The 24762-nt window shown below is 44.1% G+C and overlaps 2 protein-coding genes across 4 annotated transcripts in view; one reads left to right on the top strand and one right to left on the bottom strand.

Annotated features, from left to right (window-relative positions):
• HEATR4 (HEAT repeat containing 4) overlaps positions 1–24762 on the bottom strand; it is a 37254-nt gene that overhangs the window by 5991 nt on the left and 6501 nt on the right. For 2 of the 3 annotated variants that reach the window (XM_057730412.1, XM_057730411.1), the window contains 7 exons: positions 22244–22423; positions 21200–21360; positions 20463–20567; positions 15844–15962; positions 14943–15123; positions 11427–11586; positions 9969–10027 (listed from right to left, as the gene is read on the bottom strand). In XM_057730412.1, coding sequence (XP_057586395.1) covers positions 9969–10027; positions 11427–11586; positions 14943–15123; positions 15844–15962; positions 20463–20567; positions 21200–21360; positions 22244–22423 — 965 coding nt within the window. Of the gene's footprint in view, positions 1–9968; positions 10028–11426; positions 11587–12576; positions 12656–13311; positions 13502–14348; positions 14419–14942; positions 15124–15843; positions 15963–20462; positions 20568–21199; positions 21361–22243; positions 22424–24762 lie in introns of all 3 variants that reach the window. The other variant, XM_057730413.1, reaches the window with a different exon arrangement.
• On the top strand, positions 7890–10336 carry RIOX1 (ribosomal oxygenase 1). Its single transcript, XM_057730414.1, has one exon. It carries the CDS (start codon positions 7928–7930, stop codon positions 9842–9844), a length of 1917 nt encoding a protein of 638 aa, XP_057586397.1. The 5' UTR covers positions 7890–7927; the 3' UTR covers positions 9845–10336.

The raw sequence follows: 24762 nt of genomic DNA on the forward strand, positions 1-24762 counted from the left end.
CAGAGGTGGGGGGCAGCTGTGGCTCACCAAGGAAACAGGGACACTGGCAGCAGGGGTTCTGGGAAGTGTTCATTGGCGTGAACCCTCCCAGAGTCCACCATTAGCCCCACCAAAGAGCCTGTAAGCTCCAGTGCTAGGTAGCTTCAGGCCAAACAACCAACAAGGTGGGAACACAGCCCCACCCATTGGCAGACAAGCAGATTACAGTTTTACTGAGCTCTGCCCACCAAATCCGATTAAAGTCTTACTGAGCTCTGCCCACCCAGCCCTACCCACCATCAGTCCCTCCCATCAGGAAACACCCACAAGCCTCCTAGATAGCTTCCTCCACAAGAGGGCAGACAGCAGTATCAAGCAGTATCAGCAGTATTTTGTCTTGTGGAACTGAAAACCACAGCCACAGAAAGACAGAGAAAATGAAAAAGCAGAGGACTTTGTACCAGATGAAGGGACAGGATAAAGCCCCAGAAAAACAACTAAATGAAGAGGAGATAGGCACCCTTCCAGAAAAAGAATTCAGAATAATGATGGTGAAGATGATCCAGGACTTTGAAAAAATGACTGGATGCAAAGATTGAAACGTTTACCAAAGACCTAGAAGAATTAAAGAGCAAATGAACAGAGATATGCAACACAATAACTGAAATGAAAAATACACTAGAAGGAACCAATAGCAGATTAACTGAGGCAGAAGGGCGAATAAGTGACCTGGAAGACAGAATGGTGAAAATCACTGATGTGGAAAAGAATAAAGAAAAAAGGATGAAAAGAACTGAAGACAGCCTAAGAGACCTCTGGGACAATGGTAAACGCACCAACATTTGCATTATAGGCATCCCAGAAGGAGAAGAGAGAGAGAAAGGACCCGAGAAAATACTGGAAGAGATTATAGTTGAAAATTTCCCTAACATGGGAAAAGAAATAGCTACCCAAGTCCAGGAAGTGCAGAGAGTCCCAGGCAGGAGAAACCCAAGGAGAAACACACCAACACATAGAGTAGCCAAACTGACAAAAATTAAAGACAGAGAAAAGTTATTAAAATCAACAAGGGGAAAATGACAAATAACATACAAGGGAACTCCCATAAGGGTAACAGCTGATTTCTCAGCAGAAACTCTGCAAGCCAGAAGGGAGTGGCACGATATATTTCAAGTGATGAAAGGGAAGAACCTACAACCAAGAATACTCTACCCAGCAAGGATCTCATTCAGATTCAAGGGAGAAATCAAAAGCTTTACAGACAAGCAACAGCTAAGAGAATTCAGCACCACCAAACCAGCCCTACAACAAATGCTAAAGGAACTTCTCTAAGCGGGAAACATAAGAGAAGAAAAGGACCTACAGAAACAACAACAAAACAATTAAGAATATGGTAATAGGAACATACATCTCGATAATGACCTTGAATGTAAATGGACTAAATGCACCCACCAAAAGACACAGACTGGCTGAATGGATACAAAAACAAGACCCATATATATGCTGTCTACAAGAGACCCACTTCAGACCTAGGGACACATACAGATGGAAAGTGAGGAGATGGAAAAAGATATTCCATGCAAATGGAAATCAAAAGAAAGCTGGAATAGCAGTACTCACATCAGATAAAATAGACTTTAAAATAAAAAATGTTACAAGAGATAAGGAAGGACATTACATAAAGATCAAGGGATCCATCCAAGAAGAGGAGATAACAATTATAAATATATATGCACCCAATATAGGAGCACTTCAATACATAAGGCAAATGCTAACAACTATGAAAGAGGAAATGCAAGGCAGAAATAGAGACACAGATGTAGAGAATAAACACATGGACACCAAGTGGGGAAAGTGGGGAGGGTTGGGGGGGATGAATTGGGAGATTGGGATACTAAATTGTACGCTCTAAATATATGCTGTTTATTTTCTATTAGCTGTATCTCAATAAAATTTCTTAAAAAAACAAAACGAAACAAACAAAAAAAACTATATGTGTTTTTGGTTTTTGTGGGTTTTTTTTTTGTTTTTGGTCTGTGCTGCCCAGCTTGTGGGATCTTAGTTCCCTAACCAGGGATCAAACGAGTGCCCCTGCAGTGGAAGCATGGAGTCCTAACCACTGGACCACTAGGGAATTCCCAAAAAACACTATATTTTTAATTGCACAAATGATATGTACAATATAGAAAACCCAGACCATGCAAATATGCAAAGAAGAGGAAAATAAAAATCACCTGCAATCCCACCATCCAAAGAAAATGACTGTTAAATATTGTGGCATAAAGACTCCCAAACTTTTTTCAGTAGTACGTACATATGGATGGATGTATAGATAGATAGAAATACACATACATATTGACACACACACATATATCTCCCAAAGGGTGTCCTACTGTAATACTTATTTTGTCTGCTCTTTTTTCTTCTCAGTGGTATATTGAAAACATTATTCCATGTCAGTAAATTTTATTTCTGAAAACGGCTATTAATATCTGCTTTTGGGGACTTCCTAGGTGGTGCAGTGGTTAAGAATCCACCTGCCAATGCAGGGGACATGGGTTTGAGCCCTGCTCCGGGAAGATCCCACATGCTGCAGGGCAACTAAGCCCGTGCGCCACAACTATTGAGCCTGCGCTCTAGAGCCTGTGAGCCACAACTATTGAACCCACATGCTGCAACTAATGAAGCCCTCGCACCTAGAGCCCATGCTCCGCAACAAGAGAGGCCACCACAATGAGGAGCCTGTGCACCACAATGAAGAGTAGCCCCTGCTTGCTTCAACTAGAGAAAGCCCGTATGCAGCAACGAAGACCCAACACAGCCAATAAAATAAATAAACAAATAAATTTATTAAAAAAAATTCTGCTTTTGTTGAACTAAGTAGAGCCACAGGAAAATGATGAAATTAAAAGGAAGTCAGTCTCCAAAGGGTGCCTCCCAGTCACAAGGGAAACTAGAAGACAGATAGCAACAACATTCTTTATTTGAGGAAACCACAATATGTTGAAAAAAGAAAAGGATGAGGTCACAGGAAAGACTAAGGAGGAGATACTTGCACAGGATGTGGAAAAGACAAATTTACAGCCTTCCTCTAGCTAAGCTCAGTGTTCGCCAGCTTTGGCAGCAGAGAAGCACAGTTCATCCCCCTAGTTCACTACAGGATATGTCCACTGTCTGTTGAAAACTGCTCCCTTTGAAAAAGCAATAAAAGCTCCCAGTGACATCCTTGACTGCCCTTTGCAATATTTCCCTGCGGTATCTGATAGCAGGGTCTGGCCAGCACACACAGTCTGCATGTCAATTAGGAAAAGGGCTCCCCCTCTGCTGGCCCTTCCTCTAGACACTGCAGCCCTAGAATAGGGTTCACACAGGTCTTTCAAGGAGAACATTGGTTGGTTTCAGCCCCTGCTCCGGCCCTTGGCCAGGTAACTCTGTGCAGAGCTATACCTCACAAAATGGCCTTGTCTGACACAGTCCCACTGACCCACTTAAACTTCCACAAGGCATATGGAAAAATAATCTTAATCTTCCCATCCCATACTGTCATCCTGCCCAATTCAAGAACTTCTGTGCCTCCCGCACTCCGAGTGTCTCTGAACTAGGCCAGAGGCACAAAAGCCATCATACAGGGCTTTGCTCCATAGTAATAAATTATAGCTACAATTTTTTAAGTGTTTAGATCTGTACCAGATCCTGTGCTAAGCACCTTGTGTACATTATTTCATCCTCACAACAATCCTATGAAGAAGTATGTTCAATGACTATTCCTATCCTACAGATGAGATTACCGAGACCTGATTGAGCTAATGTCACAGATGATAAATGGCAGGGGCTCAATTCTGGTTGGTCTTCTTCCCACAAATATTTCCTGTTCATCTTCTTTGTGAAAAGCAGGGTGTTAAAAGCAAGAGAAAAAGGCATAAGGAAGTCCTTTGCTTGAAGGAATTTACAGTTTGGGAAGTTTAGAAAGGAGTATGAGAAGTATATGACACCAATACAACGCACAATGTGCTAAAGCAGCGTGAAAGGGCCAAAGTTCTCCCATGACTAGGCACATGGGAGAGCCTCTGGGGAGGAGATGGAATGTGAAAGGAGCTTTAATAGGCTTTTTTTTTTCTTCTAATATTTGGGAGGCAATGTAGGAGGCCCATTGAGTAGAATTAAAAGGCTTCTTTCTCCCCTCCAAACCCTTTTTTTTTTTTTTAATATAGTTGATTTACAATGTTGTTAGTTTCTGGTGTACAGCAAAGTGATTCAGATATATGTATATTCTTTTTCAGATTCTTTTCCATTACAGGTTATTACAGGTATTGAATATAATTCTCTAATTCCCTGTGCAATACTGTAGGACCTTAGTGTTTATTTTATATACAGTAATGTGTATCTGTTAATTTCAAGCTCCTAATTTATCCCTCTTCCCCCGTTTCCCCTTTGGTAACCATAAGTTTGTTTTCTATGCATGTGAGTCTATTTCTGTTCTGTAAATAAGTTCCTTTGTATCATTTTTTTATATTCCACATACAAGTGATGTCATATGATATTTGTCTTTCTCTGTCTTACTTCACTTAATATGATAATCTTTAGGTCCATCCACGTAAAAGGCATAATTATGCTGTAAATGGCATAATTTCATCTATAAAAATGGCTAATATATATATATATATATATGTAATATATACATAAGCCCCACGTATTCTTTATCCATTCATTTGTTGTTGGACACTTAGGTTGCTTCCATGTCTTGGCTATTGTAAATAGTGCTGCTAGGAACATTGGGTGAATGTATCTTTTTGAAATAGCATTCTCATCTTTTCTGGATGCATGCCCAGGAGTGGGATTGCTGGATCATATGGTCCTTCTATTTTTAGTTTTAACACCATACTGTTCTCCATAGTGGCTGCACCAACCTATAGTTACACCAACAGTGTAGGAGGGTTCTCTTTTCTCCACACCCTCTCCAGCATTTATTATTTGTATACTTTTGATAATGGCCATTCTGACTGGTGTGAGGTGAAACCTTGTAGTTTTGATTTGCATTTCTCTAATAATTAGAACGTTGAGCATCTGTTCTTGTGTTCTTTGGCTGTTTGTGTGTCTTCTTTGGAGAAATACCTATTTAGGTGTTCTGCCCATTTTTTGATTTTTTTTTTTTTTTAATGTTTAGCTGTATGAACTGTTTGTATATTTTGGAAATTAAGCCCTTGTTGGTTGCATCATTTGCAAATATTTTCTCCCATCCCATAGGCTGTCTTTTCGTTTTGTTTATGGTTTCCTTTGCTGTGCAAAAGCTTATACATTTGATTAGGTCAAATGCGTCTTCTTGAACTGAAGTTTCTCTCCTATTCTTGACCAGGTCTCTTGTTTTGAGCCCCAGAGAATATGGCAGCAGAAGCCAGCAACATTCTTCACCATCAAGGCCCCATATAAGCCCACATGTTGAACCACCTGGAGAGTTTGCATTGTCTTTCTTTTTTTTTCCTTTTCTTTTAATTTTTATTGGAGTATAATTGCTTTACAATGTTGTGTTAGTTTCTACTGTACAGCAAAGTGAATCAGCTATACGTATACATACTTCCCCTCTTTTTTGGATTTCCTTCCCCTTTAGGTCACCACAGAGCATTGAGTAGAGTTCCCTGTGCTATGCAGTAGGTTCTCATTAGCTATCCATCTTATACATAGAATAATAGTGTATATATGTCAATCCCAATCTCCCAGTTCATCCCACCCCCCCCTTCCCCTTGGGTATCCATTCATTCGTTCTCTATGTCTGTGTCTCTATTTCTGCTTTGCAGATGAGATCGTCTATACCAATTTTTTCAGATTCCACATATATGTGTTAATATACGATATTTGAAAGTGTTCCCTCCATTTGGGGACCACTGTAATAGACCATGTGAGAAATGAAAAGGGTAGATGTGACACCTGGGTAGGGGTAAAATCTAAATACTTTGGCAAGGTTTTGGATAGGAATGTGAGTGAGGAAGAGGACTGAGAGATCAAACAGAACCACAAAAAAGGCCTTAAAGGCCATGTAGTCTAACATGCTTATAATTGCTTGCAAGGTTGTAAGCTTTTTGGGAGGGAGTTTGATAAAACCTATAGTATCACAAAAATTATCCTGCCCTTTGATCCAGCAATTCCACTCCTGGTAATTTATCATAAATGACTCAACTGAAGACAAGTAATCGTTATGTATAAAGTAACAATAGTTACATGGAGACAGTGACCATGTTCTCCACAATTGCACCCTCATGCCTACCACAGTGCCTGCTAAATGAGAGGCCCAGATTTAAGAAGTCTATTTAAGGTTCAGAGGAGGTGTTTGATGATTCTAGAGAGAGAAGTCTTAGCTAATAAAACAAAATCCCAGAAGGGGTGGGAAGGGCAGATATCAAGAATACAAGAATAGCCCCGATTCCCCTGAGGAGGTGCAGGTCGGCCCCCTCCCCACCCTGCCCCCCAAGTGAGCTGGGCAGAGGGCAGAGGTTTAAGGGACCAAAGTTCCCCTGGACCAAGACGCTGTGAGCAGCTCTTCCTAAATAGCAGGGCAGCTCGGAGCAAACACATGGGACTCAAGAGTTGGTATCCGGCAGCAGCCCAGGGACGCAGTAAATTTCTTGGATGGATGCTCAGCTGCCACCAAAAACGGTGAGGATATCACTCACCTCTGCATTGTGTCTACAAGAGCGCCTGGCTTATGGTCACCTCTCAAGACCTTCTAAAGTAGGATAACACTAGATGTGGACTCTAGAAAGAATCTTAGGCAGCCTGTCTGTGTAGAGAAGCTCCTTTGAGTCACTTTGATTGGAGAAACTTAGGTCATGTGGTTAAGCACAAGCCAATCATTTTTGCCTTAGGATAGGGGATTCCACAGACGCTCCAGGCCTTCCACAGTCTGGGAGCATTCACAGTGTCTGCAGCACTTCTGGAGCTCAAGTGGAGCCCCACCTGATCCACAGCAACCGGGCGTGAGGCGCAGAATGTTTCTCCAAAAGAAATTCAATGTCTTTCTTTGTGGGGAGGGCGGGGATGGATGCTGGGCAGGCAAAGTCAGCATATGTTTACTGAATATGGAATTGTCAGAAAATATTCCTTTCCAATTTAAGAAGTTGCCTTAGAGATGAACTTGAAGTTTGAGCTGGACCGAACTTGCAAAGATGAAGGGAAGAAAAAGGAAAGTGATTGTGCATTTCCTTGCTTGTAGATTGTGTCCTCTGAAATGTAAGTCCCGTGAAGTCAGGTGATAGTCTGTTTTGTTGTCTTGTTTGTGGTTCTTACCCCGATGCCATCGCAATGCCTGTCACTTAGTAGGTAGTCAGTAAACATTTGTTAAGTTAAAAAAAAATTTAAAAAGAATACAAGTAGAAAAGTCTGTAGCTTCTTTTTCAGAGAGAGAGCGCGCGAGCGAGCAATGACTGCAAATTTGTAATGGAGAGAGTACGAAGGGAAGTTAAGCGGAGGAACTTAGGGCTTCAATCAATCATCTGTAAAAAGAGGACCAGGTGGACCAGAAGTCTGAACCTAGAACTCTGCGTGAGAGCATTCCTTGAAACCAAGAATTGTGCGCTTTCTCGCGCAAAGCTGCTGGGGAAAGTGTTAGTCAGAAACGGGGACATCCCGGGGAACTGCAATATGCAGACTCTAGACGGAGAGAGTTAAGTAGCTAACTTTCTTTCCCCTGGAGTCCCTGGCAACTTGATTTTTAAATTGCTTCCTAAATATGGAGTCCATGTTAATTTGGTAGGGACTCCGTCGCTCTAGGGGGTAGCCGTGCGTCTCATTAACAGCGTCTATCTGGACAACCTGCCGGCGAGGTGGGGAACAATGGAGGGCGTGGACAACCCAGAGGCGGCTGGAGGCCCGCCCCCTTCCCAGAGTACACTGCGGACGCGGCCCGCGCGAGCCGGCTTCTCGCGGTCTCCCGCCGGGCTGGGGAGAGGGTCGGATCATGGAAGCGCTCAGGGTTGGCGCTGGGCTGCTGAAGCGCGGGCGGTTGAGGCGACGGCGCCAGCCACAGCCACACAGCGGGTCGGTCCTGGCCCTGCCCCTGAGGCCCAGGAAGATCCGAAGGCAGCTGAGGAGAAGCGTCGCGTCCCGGATGGCCGCGCTGAGGGCCCAGACGCTGCCGAGCGAGGACTCGGAGGACTCGAGGGTGGAGTCGACGGTCGACGATCCCGGGGACCCGCTGGCTGGCGGGGCAGCTGCCCTCCCGGATGCGACCCGGCGGGAGCCGTACGGCCATCTCGGGCCCGCGGAGCTGTTGGAGGCCTCGCCCGCGTCCCGCTCCCTGCAGACCCCGCCGGCGCGCCTGGTGGAGGCGCAGACCCCGCCGGCGCGCCTGGTGCCGGCCTCGGGGCCCCCCGCGCGCCTGGTGGAGACCTCGGCCCTGCTGTGCTCGGCCCAGCACTTGACGGCCGCCCCGCCGTCCGTGGCTCCAGCAGCGCTGTCGGGGCCGCAGGGGGAAAGCGCGGGCGGGGAGCTGCCCTGGGACTCCCCGCTGCAGCGTGTCTTGGCCGAGCTGAACCGCATCCCCAGCAGCCGGCGGCGGGCGGCGCGCCTCTTCGAGTGGCTCATCGCGCCTATGCCGCCCGACCATTTCTACCGGCGCCTGTGGGAGCGCGAGGCGGTGCTGGTGCGGCGGCAGGACCACACCTACTACCAGGGTCTTTTCTCTACCGCCGACCTGGACTCCATGCTGCGCAACGAGGAGGTGCAGTTCGGGCAGCACCTGGACGCCGCCCGCTACATCAGTGGGCGGCGCGAGACCCTGAACCCGCCCGGCCGCGCGCTGCCCGCCGCGGCGTGGGCCCTGTACCGGGCCGGCTGCTCCCTGCGCCTCCTCTGTCCGCAGGCTTTCTCCCCCACCGTGTGGCAGTTTTTGGCTGTGCTCCAGGAGCAGTTTGGAAGCATGGCAGGCTCCAACGTCTACCTCACGCCCCCCAACTCGCAGGGCTTTGCCCCCCACTACGATGACATCGAGGCTTTCGTGCTGCAGCTGGAAGGTAGGAAGCTCTGGCGGGTCTACCGACCGCGGGTTCCGACCGAGGAACTAGCCCTGACATCCAGCCCCAACTTCAGCCAGGACGACCTCGGGGAACCGGTGCTGCAGACGGTGCTGGAACCTGGCGATTTGCTCTATTTTCCCCGAGGCTTCATTCACCAAGCCGAATGCCAGGATGGAGTGCACTCTCTGCACCTGACCTTGTCCACGTACCAGCGCAATACCTGGGGCGACTTCCTGGAGGCTGTACTGCCTCTGGCCGTGCAGGCTGCAATGGAGGAAAATGTGGAGTTTCGTAGGGGGCTGCCCCGAGACTTTATGGATTACATGGGGGCCCAACACTCGGATTCCAAGGATCCGCGAAGAACTGCATTCATGGAGAAAGTGCGGGTCTTGGTTGCCCGCTTGGGACACTTTGCTCCTGTCGATGCTGTGGCTGACCAGCGAGCCAAAGACTTCATCCACGATTCTCTGCCCCCTGTGTTGACTGATAGGGAGAGGGCACTAAGCGTTTATGGGCTCCCAATTCGCTGGGAGGCTGGAGAACCTGTAAACGTGGGGGCCCAGTTGACCACAGAAACAGAAGTGCACATGCTTCAGGATGGTATAGCTCGGCTGGTGGGTGAAGGAGGCCATTTGTTTCTCTATTATACAGTGGAAAACTCCCGAGTTTATCATCTGGAAGAGCCCAAGTGCTTGGAGATATACCCCCAGCAAGCTGATGCCATGGAACTCCTGCTCCGCTCTTACCCAGAGTTTGTGAGAGTAGGGGACTTGCCCTGCGACAGTGTGGAGGACCAGCTTTCCTTGGCAACCATGTTATATGATAAGGGGCTGCTGCTCACCAAGATGCCTCTAACCTGAACTAGTTACTTGTTGATTGCCGGAAAAAAGACAGCAGTGATTCTTTCCTACCACCACCACTTTTTTGGGGGGGGAGGGGAGGGATTCGTTCTTCCTTGATAACCATCAGTGTGCTTACATTTACCTTTATGACTGCTTCAATGTCACAGGACTCAGATGGTCTTCTAGGAAACACCGCCTCATCTAGGCACAAAAGTAAAAGAAGTTGGAGGTGGAAAAAGGAGACTTTTTGTGCAGAAGTAACCTTGATTCCTGATCATTTGAGAGTACCAACTTCATCATCACCCTCAGGCTTCAGTGTACTGCATGGCATTTGCTGTGTTATTCTGCTTGAGACGTTAGAAGTTTTTATTTGGAATTTGCATCCTTCATTTGAGTTCTCTTCCATCACTTTGGGGGGAGGGTTGGGGTCAGTATCCCGTTTGTTACTCTGAGTTTGTGTGAATGTTAGAAGAGTTATTAAAGTGCCGAAGAATGTTTTCCTTTTCTAAGGCTAGGTTATTATGTGCCATGGTTTGAAGAAATGTTGTCGGAGGGAGGTAGATAGGGAAAATCTACAATGGCTGAGCTGAAAGGTAACTTGGGGTGGTTGTAGGATTGGGGCCAATTCTGCACCTTGGGGGGTAATTTCACTTTAATCATGCTACGTGAACCCCAAACAGCACAATCCTATTAGAAAAGTTATGAGTGTATTATGTTTTTAAGAGTGTATTATGGTTTTCCTCAGTGCTTGCTTGCATCAGTGGCTGGCACTGCTCCCAAAAAGGCAGCATGTCACCTAGTTGTGCTGTCATAGGCCTCAGTCAGCCAACTTGTAGCAAGCTGGCCGTGAGGGAAGGCTGGTGTTCAAGTTACTTTCCACTCTCATTTTTTTCTGGCAGTTGGAAGAAACTTCCCCAAATCTGGCAAGTGAATATTCTCATGGTTGGTGGAAAAGAGCCTGGTGTACCAGAGAGAGCACTGGACTTGGAACCAGAAGACCTGGGTTTGGGGTGGTGGCTGGTGGGCAGCTGGCTGAATGACCTGAGGCTGCTGCTACGCCTGGGCACACTGACTTTGTAAGTATGTTCTGGTACAGCTTGTCTACATCTCATCATTTAGGTTATATCTGGAACTTTTTAAGATCCTTTCACCATGACTGACAGGTTCAGTTATATAAAGTTGAGAACTTCATGAAGTCTTTTTTTTAAAAAGTTGAAAAAGCGTAGATATACATAAAGTAATCTCACTTTTCCGGAGGTAATACCACTATTCAAGGTTAAGCTTCAAGGCTTTTTCTGAGTACTTAACCAGCCATACAGCAGTTTTTTGTTTTGTTTTTCTAAGGCGTCCTTATTTTGACCTAACTTTCAAATTGGTTCAGATAGAGCTTCATCATTCTTTTCTTAAGGGACAGCAAATCAAAGCCCTGGGGGCAAGAAAAAGAGAGCAGAAGGACTGAGAGGATGGTGGCCAAAAAGAAAACAAAGTATCCTTTCCTGGCTCTCATCCTACAGGGCTCACAGCTAAGTCCCGAAACATACAGTCCTGGAAAAGGCTTGTTAAAGGAGTCAAGGCATAGACTCATCCCTAGAAAACTTACCCTGAAAAGTTTCTTGGAGAAAAGTATGGAGTTTCAGTGGTTTTTGCCCCTCCTTGGGTTGCACGTAGACACGTTTTGCTTCCTCCTTCACTTTTTCTATGACCCTCTCAATCTTGAATATTTTCTGTATCAACAGTTCCTTTTGGCTTAGTGTTTGAATCTGAATCAGAACAAATGTTGAAAAAAACAACTAAACTAGGCTGCAAATCCTTAAAAAGCATTAATAAGTAGCATTGCATAGTGCTTATTAATATTAGGTGGTACATAAATGTCTGAGAACATTGTTCTCTTGTGATATTGGTTGGACATTTTTTTACACCTGTTAATGAAAAATTTACTTTAGCTTTTTGGGCATGATGAACCTGCTAAGAATTGGTTGCTTGATGTGAAATTGGTTTTGTGAATTATATGAAGAAAGAATCTTTTGCCTTTTCTTTTTTTTTTTAATATTTATTTATTTAGGTTGCAGTGGGTCTTAGTTGCAGCATGTGGGAACTTTTAGATGCAGTGTGTGGACTTCTTAGTTGCAGCATGCATGTGGGATCTAGTTCCCTGACCAGGGACCGAACCTGGGCCCCCTACATTGGGAGTGCAGAGTCTAACCCACTGGACCACCAGGGAAGTCCCTCTTTTGCTTTTTTAAAATCCTTTTCCCTCTATTTCTTCATCTCCTCTTACAGCTTTGAAAAATTAGAACCACCTGTTCAGCTAGAGTTCCTTTGGTGAAAGAGCCCAGGATAGGAATTAAGGAAAGTTTAGAAGGAAAAAGAAAATCTAGGGGGCCAGCTCCAATCCCTCATTCCTTCTTTATGGCTATCTGCAAAAAGGAAAGAACTTGGGTTTAGAGGATGGTGGGGAAAAAATGGAAAGGAAAGGAAACAGTATTTCAGAAACAACAACAAACTCTGATTTTGAGGGCTATTTGATAGGGCTAATGGGAATTTTGCTTTGTTTTACTTTTTACTAGTAGGATTTTATAATCCTGTCTTGCACAGATGTTTTGTATCTTCAAGTGATAGTGTATCTATGGGGTTGTAGAAAGTATTTCTGTGATAGGGAAAAGAGTATGCACATGCTTAGGAGGAAGGAGTCTGAGGAACTCTTGAGAGCACTGCATTTTTTCTTGAAAACATAGCTTGTACTTATCTACCCTGTTCTTGATCTCCTGAAGCATTTCTTGGTTTCCTTCATTTTCTAAGTTGAGTATCTTCATTGCATGGTGAATTTCTCTGAAAGGTAAGAAGGACTTCTTAGATTGTTCTTCCTATCCTTAAAAAAAAAGCATGGAGGCGGAAAATACAGGCCTTGGAATCAGACAAGAAATCCTAAGTTCCAATCGTAACTGTATTCTGCTGAGCTTTATTTGCAAAAATGGCATGAGGTTTAGCTTGTAGGGGTGTTCCGTAGTTTTTGAGATGATATACTTGAAGGTACTAATAGATATTATTTATTGAAAACCTTTATGACAGGTACTAACATGTTATCTCATTAATCATCACCATAGAACCATAAGGTAGACGACTGTCTGCATTTGATACATGAGAAAATGGGCTCAGAGAATTTAAGGAACTTACCCAGACTCACATAGCTAACACATGTCTGAGCTGGGGTCCAAATCCTGGTCTTTTTGACGCTAAAGCCTGTCGTCACAAAGTAGGCACTTGTTAAATGTTAGTTGAATAAAAAAGCCTACCTGGGATGGTGAACAAGTACGTAAACCAGTTTTTCTGTTACCCACGTGGGTAAGTAGATGAATGGCCCAGGTGAGCCTGTGCTTTTTACAGCCATTAAACAGCCTGGAAAGGCGGGCACATACTCTGTTAACAAGGTCGGGAGAGTCAGCAGTACAAGAGGTCATGGCAGGAACCAGAGGGTTAGTGCTTACTTTAGAACAGCATCATGGTTCTCTAGGAGCAGCACGTCTAGGAAGGTGTCCCTGACCCGGTCCCCTTGAAGTTTGAGGGCTAGGATGCTACGGCAAGCCTCCAGTCGTACACCTGGTGATAGTTCATAGTGGATAGCCCAGAGCAGGAGGTCGATCAGTTGGGGACTTATGTGGCCAATTTGTCCCAAAGCTGCAGAGATTAGAGGGGAGCTTGTTCCATTGTCACTTAAGACTCAGTTGGCTATATCCTAGTATCCAGAAGTGGCCTTATTAATAAATAATAAGGTATAGACAACCACTTGCTAAGTTAAATATTGCAAATGCCAAACTTAAGTGTTTTGTCTTTACCTTCCCTTTTAGATGACAATCACTATTAGAATTTTAGGAATGAGTTAGAGTAGGACATTATCTCCAGAGAATTCCCAGGAGGGCGGTATTCCATCCCATCCTTGTCCATTAGGATGTGAGAATACTAATTTACCTATTTATCTAGGAATGAAATACGGGATGCATAACTCAGAAGACCAGCCTAGTCAAGGCAGGGTAGTGGGGAAAGAAGGCACACTTACTTTGCAGCTTAACCCAGGGCTGATTCTTAATAGGGACCTGCCAGACTGTCAGAGAGAAGCAGTGCCAAAGATCCCTGTAAAGAAACTTCTAGGAAATTTGAGGGCATGACTTTAGGTTTGTAGCAGTCTAGAATCCGGTCTGACTTTTACAGAGTCCTATGGTTGAAACCTCCAGAGAAAGCAAGTATATCCAACAATGGATACCTACTTGGAACTCACACCTAATTCTGTTGGCAGGGACTGTCTTGTCAGCCTTTTGCCTTAATGAGTTTGACGTAGCCTTAGACTCCTTAACTAAAAATTAAAAAGAACAAGAAAATAATCTTTCTCAGGCAAGGAACTTCTGAGAAGCTGTGATCATTCCCTCCCCTACACTCTACCTTCTTCCTAAAGAGATTCTGGGGATCATCTATACTAAAATATGGGAAGGTATTAGAGATTGAGGAGCTGGGGCCACTCCTGTAATACCTCGAATGGCAAAGGCCTTGATTTTCCAGCAGGGATCTCTCTGTATCAGATTCAGAAGACATTCAAGGACCTGGGATGGACAAGAGGCTGTGTTGACTGGAGAGAATCAGAGCAAGAATGAACCAGAGACAGGGACCCCTCTGTCTAAAATGTGCTTTACCTGGAAAAGTGGCCTTCTATCAAATCTAGTGACAAATGAGCTGGAGCCAGAAGTACTGGCTTAGACACACAGTGTTACTATCCCCTATCTGTAGATTGATTTTCCCAGCTCACAGATGTATGGCCATATAGGCTTCTTTTGAACACCTCCATCAGGTTTTCCACTAACAACTAGGGATTATAACTCCATTCACTGGATTTGATCCCTCAGCCTGTCAGCAGCCATGTGATAAGTTAGTTAACTGAGGTGAGAACAGGTTTCAGGGGTGTGCTCTAGAGTGAAGTCTAGGCTGGCTTGTAGCTAAATGTTGTCCTAACTGTTGGTGTGGCTTATGTATCGCCTTACTTTCCTGGTTCTGATCTCTGTGTACAAGGGAAGCACAGGGTAATGTCCTCTTGAGTTAGATAAGGTGGGTACATGTTTCCTTGACTTACCATATTATCACGGATCTGCAGGGCACCAGCAGCCAAACAAGCTGCCCGCCGAACTGCCATGAAGTCATCAGAGAAGCAGTTCAGAAAGCTTGGGAGGAGCTTGGCAGTCATGAGCTTGAGCCCACAAATCAGGGAGAGGGCTTCCACACGCTCCTGGAAATTTCCTTGGCTCAGCTTGACTCTGTAAGGCACAGGTGCTTTTATTTTCCCTCCTTAAACTTTTGGTACCTCTCCCTACGCCCACTCCCACCTCCAGTGCCCTCAGGATAAAATCCAACTTCTGTAGGCTCTCCATTATCCATTCCCACTCTTTCCTAGTTAGCCTTATGCCCATTAATTTAAATTTCACCAGGTAGAGACCTCAACTGTTTTATTTACTTGAATCCCTATTTCCTAGAGTATGCTAGGTGATAAACTATGTTGAATGACTGAATAAAGGAAACTTTAAACATGCACCTCTCGCTACAGTCAGTTTCTCTTCCCCACTGCCCTCACATGTGCCATGTTCATTTCTGTATTTGGCTCCCAATGTGGAATGTCTTACCTTCTCTCTGCCTATGTAGTCTTATCCATCCTTCATGAAACTTGACCTTACTAGACATTTGTGTATCTTGCCTGTATAACCAGAATCATGTCATACATTTGAACTCTCAAACATCTAAAGCAGTTCCTGACACCTAGTGGGCATTCAATTAATGATTCTTCCCTTAGCCACATTTTTAGTGTCTGTAGAGACTGTTGACTTTTTATTTTATTAAAAAAAAACAACAACCCTGCAATGGGATCTAGTACAATGCTGAGCATACAGAGCAGCTCAACAAATGCTGGCTGGCTGGAGCCCAGGCTCCCTAAACACTTTAAAAATAAAAAAGTTCCTTTCTCCATATTGAAGAGGTCTTACCTGATTGTGTCATGCACCTCCTTCCCAAGGTTCATTTGCCCCAGAGCTTGGGCAGCTGCATATCTCACTTTCTTATTCCAGTCACTCAACATCAGCTGGATCAACTTACGTTTCATATCCTATAAATATGTGTAGTAATTAGCTACCATTTATCACCAAGTCAATTTTGTACTTGGCACTATGCTAATAAGTTTTTACCCATCACATAATCCTCCCAAACAATCCCATAAGGCAGATATTACCATGTATAGGTGACAGAATGGAGGTTTCTTGCCCAAGGTTAACCTGTTGAGTGTTGGAGCTAGGACTCAGACCCAGGCCTGTTTTCGAAGCTCATGCCTTAAACTACTATACTATGTTGGGGCTAGCGTAATCTGTACTTGAGACTCTTAAAATTTGAAAGTGACCAACTCATCCCAATTTGCCTGGGACTTTCCTGGGTTTAGTACTGAAAGTCCTACGTACTGGACAAGCTAGGACAGTTGGCCACCCTGTCTGTTAGTACTTCTCTCAAAGGGGAATGGATGAAGATTACTAGTTGATGATTATGTAATATGCCCAAAGCTATTCCCCTGGCCTGAAACATCTCCCTTTTCCACCCCTATCTAATACCCGATGTTTTCCTATTCTTTTAGGATTGAGCTCCAAAAGCATCTCCTCAGTGAACTCTCCTCTGCCTTCTATAAGCATTAGGAAATCCCCATGATACTTTACAGCTACTTCTGTTATATCTATTTACATGTAACATTTACCAAGAGAAGACATGTTATCTTTGCATCCCCGGTGCTAGCATGCTGCCTGGCATGTAGGATGTGGTCAGAAACTGCTTGCTCACTGAATGAGTGAAAGGACTGATGGACATGGTGCTTATTAACCTCAGCAGTCCAACGTGAAGTTCTCATCTTTACCCCGCTCCCTGCTTGCTCTGCATGGCTTTTTACTTTCAGCTGGCTATCCTGAGTGACAAGTGCTGAGGAGGCAAATGTGCAAATGAACCAGATGTTGTTAAAATCATATTGTTAAGTACAGGTTCTGATTGAATTGACCCAAGGTGAGATTTTGTACTTCCAGCAAATTCCCAGGTGATACCTGTGCTGCTGGTCTAGGACTTCAGCAGCAGGGTACTTCTGTGGTAGTTGAGGCAGAATTAACCCAGACAAGAATTATACTAATACTCATTGGCCAGTTTTTTTTTTTTTTTTTTTTTTAGAACTTTTATTGAGATACAGTTAACAGACAATAAACAGCATATATTTAGAGTGTACAATTTGGTATCTCCTAATTCATTCCCCCCAACCCTCCCCGCTTTCCCCACTTGGTGTCCATGTGTTTGTTCTCTACATCTGTGTCTCTATTTCTGCCTTGCATTTCCTCTTTCATAGTTGTTAGCATTTGCCTTATGTATTGAGATGCTCCTATATTGGGTGCATATACATTTATAATTGTTATCTCCTCTTCTTGGATGGATCCCTTGATCTTTATATAATGTCCTTTCTTGTCTCTTGTAACATTTTTTATTTTAAAGTCTATTTTATCTGATGTGAGTACTGCTACTCCAGCTTTCTTTTGATTTCCATTTGCATGGAATATCTTTTTCCATCCCCTTACTTTCTGTCTGTATGTGTCCCTAGGTCTGAAGTGGGTCTCTTGTAGACAGCATATATATGGGTCTTGTTTTTGTATCCATTCAGCCAGTCTGTGTCTTTTGGTGGGTGCATTTAGTCCATTTACATTCAAGGTCATTATCGATATGTATGTTCCTAGTACCATTTTCTTAATTGTTTTGTTTTTGTTTCTGTAGGTCCTTTTCTTCTCTTATGTTTCCCGCTTAGAGAAGTTCCTTTAGCATTTGTTGTAGGGCTGGTTTGGTGGTGCTGAATTCTCTTAGCTGTTGCTTGTCTGTAAAGCTTTTGATTTCTCCCTTGAATCTGAATGAGATCCTTGCTGGGTAGAGTATTCTTGGTTGTAGGTTCTTCCCTTTCATCACTTGAAATATATTGTGCCACTCCCTTCTGGCTTGCAGAGTTTCTGCTGAGAAATCAGCTGTTACCCTTATGGGAGTTCCCTTGTATGTTATTTGTCATTTTCCCCTTGTTGATTTTAATAACTTTTCTCTGTCTTTAATTTTTGTCAGTTTGACTACTCTATGTGTTGGGGTGTTTCTCCTTGGGTTTCTCCTGCCTGGGACTCTGTGCACTTCCTGGACTTGGGTAGCTATTTCTTTTCCCATGTTAGGGAAGTTTTCAACTATAATCTCTTCCAGTATTTTCTCGGGTCCTTTCTCTCTCTCTTCTCCTTCTGGGACGCCTATAATGCAAATGTTAGTGCGTTTACCATTGTCCCAGAGGTCTCTTAGGCTGTCTTCAGTTCTTTTCATCCTTTTTTCTTTATTCTTTTCCACATCAGTGATTTTCACCATTCTGTCTTCCAGGTCACTTATTCGCCCTTCTGCCTCAGTTAATCTGCTATTGGTTCCTTCTAGTGTATTTTTCATTTCCGTTATTGTGTTGCATATCTCTGCTTGTTTGCTCTTTAATTCTTCTAGGTCTTTGGTAAACGTTTCGATCTTTGCATCCAGTCATTTTTTCAAAGTCCTGGATCATCTTCACCATTGTTATTCTGAATTCTTTTTCTGGAAGAGTGCCTATCTCCTCTTCATTTAGTTGTTTTTCTGGGGCTTTATCCTGTTCCTTCATCTGGTACAAAGTCCTCTGCTTTTTCATTTTCTCTGTCTTTCTGTGGCTGTGGTTTTCAGTTCCACAAGACAAAATACTGCTGATACTGCTTGATACTGCTGTCTGCCCTCTTGTGGAGGAAGCTATCTAGGAGGCTTGTGGGTGTTTCCTGATGGGAGGGACTGATGGTGGGTAGGGCTGGGTGGGCAGAGCTCAGTAAGACTTTAATCAGATTTGGTGGGCAGAGCTCAGTAAAACTGTAATCTGCTTGTCTGCCAATGGGTGGGGCTGTGTTCCCACCTTGTTGGTTGTTTGGCCTGAGGCTACCTAGCCCTGGAGCTTACAGGCTCTTTGGTAGGGCTAATGGCAGACTCTGGAAGGGCTCACGCCAATGAGTACTTCCCAGAACCCCTTCCGCCAGTGTCCCTGTCTCCTCTGTGAGGCGCAGCTGCCCCCCACCTCTGCAGGCCACCCTCCAACACCAGCAGGTAGGTCTGGTTCAGTCTCCTATGGGGTCACTGCTCCTTCCCCCCGGGTCCTGGTGAGCACACTATTTTCTGTGTGCCCTCCAAGAGTGGAGTCTCTGTTTCCCCCAGTCCTGTGGAGGTCCTGCAATCAAATCCTGCTGGCTTTCAAAGTCTGATTCTCTGGGCATTCCTCCTCCCATTGCTGGACTCCCAGGTTGGGAAGCCTGACATGGGGCTCAGAACCCTCATTTTAGTGTGTGGACTTCTACAGTATAACTGTTCTCCAGTTTGTGAGACACCCACCCAGCATTTATGGGATTTGATTTTAACGTGATTGCACCCCTCCTACTGTCTCATTGTGGCTTCTCCTTTGTTTCTGGATGTGGGGTGTCTTTTTTGGTGAGTTCTAGTGTCTTTCTGTCAGTGATTGTTCAGCAGTTAGTTGTAAATCCGGTGCTCTTGCCAGAGGAGTGAGTGCACGTCCTCCTACTCTGCCATCTTGATCCTATCTCTTGGCCAGGTTTTGTGCTTTCCGTATCAAAATTCGAGGGTCAAAATGGAAGGTGCTCACTTCTCGTGGGAATGGCAGTGTTCTGGGCCATTTTGGAATTGCTCATTGTTATAAGGAAAAGATAATGGCACATAGGAAGAAGGGGAAAATCCCATTTGGACAGCTGCAGTTGATTCTAAAATAATGGCGAGGAGGTCAGGTGAAAGCCTAAATGATTGTCAGGGTTTCCCATACCGGGAAGTCTTTCCTTCAGTTCGGTCCAAGTCTTGCTCAGCTGTACCACACTCCTTCCTTCACAGAACTTTAACTGATAGGTTCAGCCTACAGTAATCTCTCTCTGAAAAGTTTTATGAGAGTGCACTACAGGGACTTCCCTGGTTGCACAGTGGTTAGGGCTCCACGCTCCCAATGCAGGGGGCCCATGTTCGATCCCTGGTCAGGGAACTAGATCCCACATGCCACAGCTAAGAGTTCACATGCCACAACTAAGGAGCCTGCCTGCCGCAACTAAGACCGAGTGCAACCAAATAAATAAATATTAAAAAAAGAAAGTATATTACATTTATCACTTGTTCTTGAATCACTTGTATATGTTAGTATTGTTATTCCAACTCTAATGCCAGGTTTTTGAAAGTAGGGTTTCTGTTGACTGATACTTATAAAGTCCCTTGATGTGGAGGCAATGTCAAATTACTATAAAAGTTTCTGAACTTTTTTTTTCTTGCTTACTTCATTGTAGATAGGTACAGTTTGTGGATGCCACGAGGCTGAGAAGCAGTGGTTTAAGTAATAGAACTGTATGTTACACATGATTTAATTCTGGGTTAGGAGTAAGAAGTAGCAATATGGGAACAGAGATCTGTTTGGTAAGAATGGGGTACTAGATAGTGGCAAAAAGTGGAAGAGCTCCCTAGCCCAGTTTTGTTTAGACTTTCTGTCCTGGAAGCACAGAAAGAGAAGGCTTACCGAACTGACATTTCCACCGATGCAGGAGAGAGCTCGGCAGGCCACAATCCGGTCTTTCCATTGACGGCTATTCAGCTCCACGGCAAGCATGGTGTGTATCAGGGTCTGAGGAAATGGAAGACTTGTATGGATATCCATGATCACTTTTGTTGGTGCTGGAACCTTGAAGAAGTTAAATCCTAACCTGGCATCCAGCATAATTAATGTCACAAACATATGAGATGCCCATCACTAGCAAAGAGTGGGTTTACAATGGGGCACGCTTCCACCCAAGCCAACTGATTTCTGGGGTCAAAATACAGGGAACAAAGTACAGATTTAGTAATCTGAACAGAAGATTCCTGGGGCCTTGTCTTCATAATTTAACTATCTTGCCCCTTAAAATGATCTGTATATGCCTCAGTCTGTGAGTTTCACATTTCTACTGGAAGTAAACAGAATTGTAGGTCTGTGGTTTTCAGTGGTAATCTTCTAGCAGAAGCAAATTTTGCATATCACAACTCTTCTTGCATACACAAACCATCTGCAGCCTACTTTTCTCACTGTTCTCAGCTAGCTGTTGCCACTTTTCCCTGTATACACCCCAGTTCACCCACACTTAGTCCAGTTTTACCTGTACTTGAGATCATCCCTCCCCAGCCACTTGCATTTTCAGTTCCTTACATGCACTGACCTCGAAGACCCAATTGTTCCCCCAAAACGTGGTTTCTTTCTCTGACCCTGAAGTGGACACATACTGTCTTCCTACTGAGGTGGCTCAGGAGCGTACAAGACTGTTGCTCAGTGTCCTCGTTCTTCTTGTTAAACAGCTGATGGAGGAGCCTCTTAATCACGGGGTAAGTGGCAGCACCTTCCAGAGCCAGACACTGAGCTGCAGCCCAGCTGTCCACGCTGTTACCTGCCACGGGGGGGGGGGGTGAAAAAGGAGTCCAGAATGGCAGTCTCTTCTCCCCACAGAGAGAGCAGCCTTTGAGTTGGTACAGAAGGCTGCTACCCACCTGATAATCTCACTTCCCTGTGTCCCCTCTCTTAAATGCAGTTCCTTATTAAAATCACATTTAAATTGATCGTGTCAAGATTCTAAATATAAACAGAAAATCTTAACCCGAAAAGTCATATCCTAAAATATTTTTGTTAGGTAACAGCAGGAAGGCACTTCTGGCCTGGGTGACAGATGTAATTCCTCTCACTAGAGACTGGAAACTCTGGAGTGGAGGCTTTCTTAAGACAGATGAATTAAGTTGTTGAGTATCTCTATGCCGAAGGCCAGACTGGTCAGCCAGTTGTCCTCTGCCCCCACCACCATGCAAGGAGCAGGAATATCTTTCAGACAGCAGTTAGGCACCTTGGGCCTATCATCTGACAGAACCTTTTCACTTGTTATTACTTCAACAGTGCATGTGGACAATGTCTGTAAGTTAATGTGCAAAAATGGAAGCATGATGTGTTCAAGTGGTGATTTAAAAAATTTTTAGAATGTATTCTTTAATATTGTTACATTATCTTTTCAGTTGAAAATCTGGTTGGGTGAAAGGGGAACATGATTTCTAGTCAAATTCACCTATGAAATGTTTAGCCCAGGTGCCACTAGATGGCAGTGTACCCATTTGTAAAGTACCTGGGAAGGCCAGATCTCTTGAGTCTCTAAGGGAAACACAGACCCAATACAGTAGACATCATAGAGCATGATGGTGGAGAGGAAAGGACTAGGAAAAGCTGATGGTGAGATGTCCTCTCTTTACCCCATATTTCCAGGTCAGAAGTAACAAGGAGTTACTTACCCTTCAAAAGGGCAGTCTGCATGATTTCCTGGGCAAGAGGATTATGTGACCGTATGGCATATTGGCATACTGCTGCTGCCATCCGCACATTGGCATTCTTGTCACAAAGAGCGGCCTCTAGGGGAGGCTGTAGAACCTCTGGCAGGTCCTGGATGCATGGGGCTTTCACAGTTTCCCTGTCTGTGATCAAAAGAGAGCCAATAAGAAGGTGCTAGCTAGTCCCTTTGCTTTTCTCTGAAACACAGCTTTTTCACTGTAGCCACATGCTGGCCAACCTCAGTCTCAGTTGCAGGTGTTTACTGCTACTTAATATAATTAGGGTTTAGCTGAGCCCCTACAATGGGCAGGATTTTAAGGCTGACTTGTGCTGGGTATTCCTGTTCCCAGTCCTTTATCATCTGGCCTCTACAGAGCTGTATTTTAGCCAAAGGAGAATGTTTCCAGTGAGGCTATGGTGACCATCACCATAACTTTCTTTGGGAAGGTGTGGGGAGGAAACGAGGCAAATCAAAATCTAGACACCCAGGAAAGGGATCACATGAAAGGGAAAGACAAAGGTGTTCTCTTATGTATGTGGAAGATTTGGGGATAAGATAATATCTCTTGGCACCTACTGAAGGTTTTCTCTATGTGCCAGGCATACACACATCATACCATTTAATACCCAAGGAAATAAGCAGTTAAAAAAATGTGTATGTGTGAAAACACATCCAACTAAGTCTGGGTGGTAGGGCAGGGAAGACTCCCCAAAGGAGGTGATACCTTAGCTCCAAATTGAAGGGCATGTATAGAAGTTAATCAGTTAAAGAGAGAGGTAGAGTTTCTCAGCAGAGGGAGCAGCAAATTTGAAATCCTGGAGTTAAAATGCCCATATCTGGAACTCAGTAGACAGGAAATAAATGAAATGAAACTTTAAAAACCTGACAACTTTGTAGAAATAAAATTTGTCTCCACCTATAAGAAGTTCCTTGTTTAGTAGAGATGGCAGAAAAGTAAACAGACAGTTACGACAGAATGATAAATGCTAGGACAGAATGATATCAGGATGAGAAGGAAAAAGTGTCAGCCCAAGCTTTGTACAAAAGGTGATATCTGAGAGGGCACGTGGGGGTTAGTAAGAGTCTGTTGGTTTTATGTCCTTTCAATAGTATTTAATTTAATTTATTTATTTGTTAAAATTTATTTTATTGGCTGTGTTGGGTCTTCGTTGCTGCACACGGGCTTTCTCTAGTTGCGGCAAGCGGGGGATACTGTTCCTTGTGGTGCGCGGGCTTCTCATTGCAGTGGCCTCTCTTATTGCAGAGCACGGGCTCCAGGCACGTGGGCTTCAGTAGTTGTGGCACATGGGCTCAATAGTTGTGGCGCACGGGCTTAGTTGCTCCGCGGCATGTGGTACCTTCCTGGGGCAGGGATCAAACCCGTGTCCCCTGCATTGGCAGGCAGATTCTTACCCACTGCGCCACCTAGGAAGTCCATCAATAGTATTTTATAGTTTCTGTCACCTGGGTCCTGTGTCTTGTTAAGCCAGCTCCTTGGTAGATTACAGTTCTGGGTCTTGTAGATGGGAAATTTTCCTTTTTAACTCTTTATTGCTAGCAAAGGAAAAAGCTATTGAAGTTTCTTTTTCAAAAGATTACAGACCATTGGGGAAAATGGCCAAGTCCTTAATTCATTTTACTAATGAAGGCTAGTAAAAACTAAAACAATAAAAATAGTATAAATAAATGCAAAACTACCAATTTCACTTACAAATGTAGTAAAACATTGTAAAATATTAACAAACCAAACCCAGTGGAGTAATAGAAGATTTATTTTAAGAGCTTAATAACAGAATTCATTATATCCACAAGTTACAGGAGAAAAAATTAGAAAATGGCTGGTAAAATTCAACACTCATTTTTGTAATAAATAGAAAAACTCACATGTATGTTGGCATATGTTTGTAAAAGCATAGAGAAAGTTGTGGAATGCCAAACTAAACATTGGTTACCCTGGGGAATGGCATGGGGGTGGGTTTGAGACTGGGAAGTGGGTTGAGGGAAGGTAATCACCTCTTTTTATACTCCTCTGTGTTGACTGATAATGACACTTTATACTTCTTTTGTAATAAAAAAAAATGTTTAGGAAGGAGAATCCGTAGAATTTATTGGTTGATTGGTTGTGGAGAGAGGAAGGATTTTGTCCAGGATGACTCCCAGGGTCCTAGCTCAGAAACTGGATGGATTGCAGCGCTGCTGATTGCAATGTGGATTGTGGGGAGGGGTCTGTGGGGAGGGTGATGAGTTCAGTTTGGGACATGTTGAGTTTGAGATGTGCTGTCAAAAGAAGAGCTAAAATGGAGTTGGGAGAAAAGTGTGCAGAAACACGTACGCATATACTTTTTGGCTATTATGAATGGGATCTCTCAAGGTAGAACAATGTGAACTTACCTGTAAGCTACTGAGCATCAAAGGGTGATGAAATTAGCACTAGACTAGAAGTCAGGAAATTTAAATTCATCTCTATTGCTGATAAGTTGT

This window comes from Hippopotamus amphibius, chromosome 4, assembly GCF_030028045.1.
Source record: "Hippopotamus amphibius kiboko isolate mHipAmp2 chromosome 4, mHipAmp2.hap2, whole genome shotgun sequence".
NCBI classification, from domain to species: Eukaryota; Metazoa; Chordata; class Mammalia; order Artiodactyla; family Hippopotamidae; genus Hippopotamus; species Hippopotamus amphibius.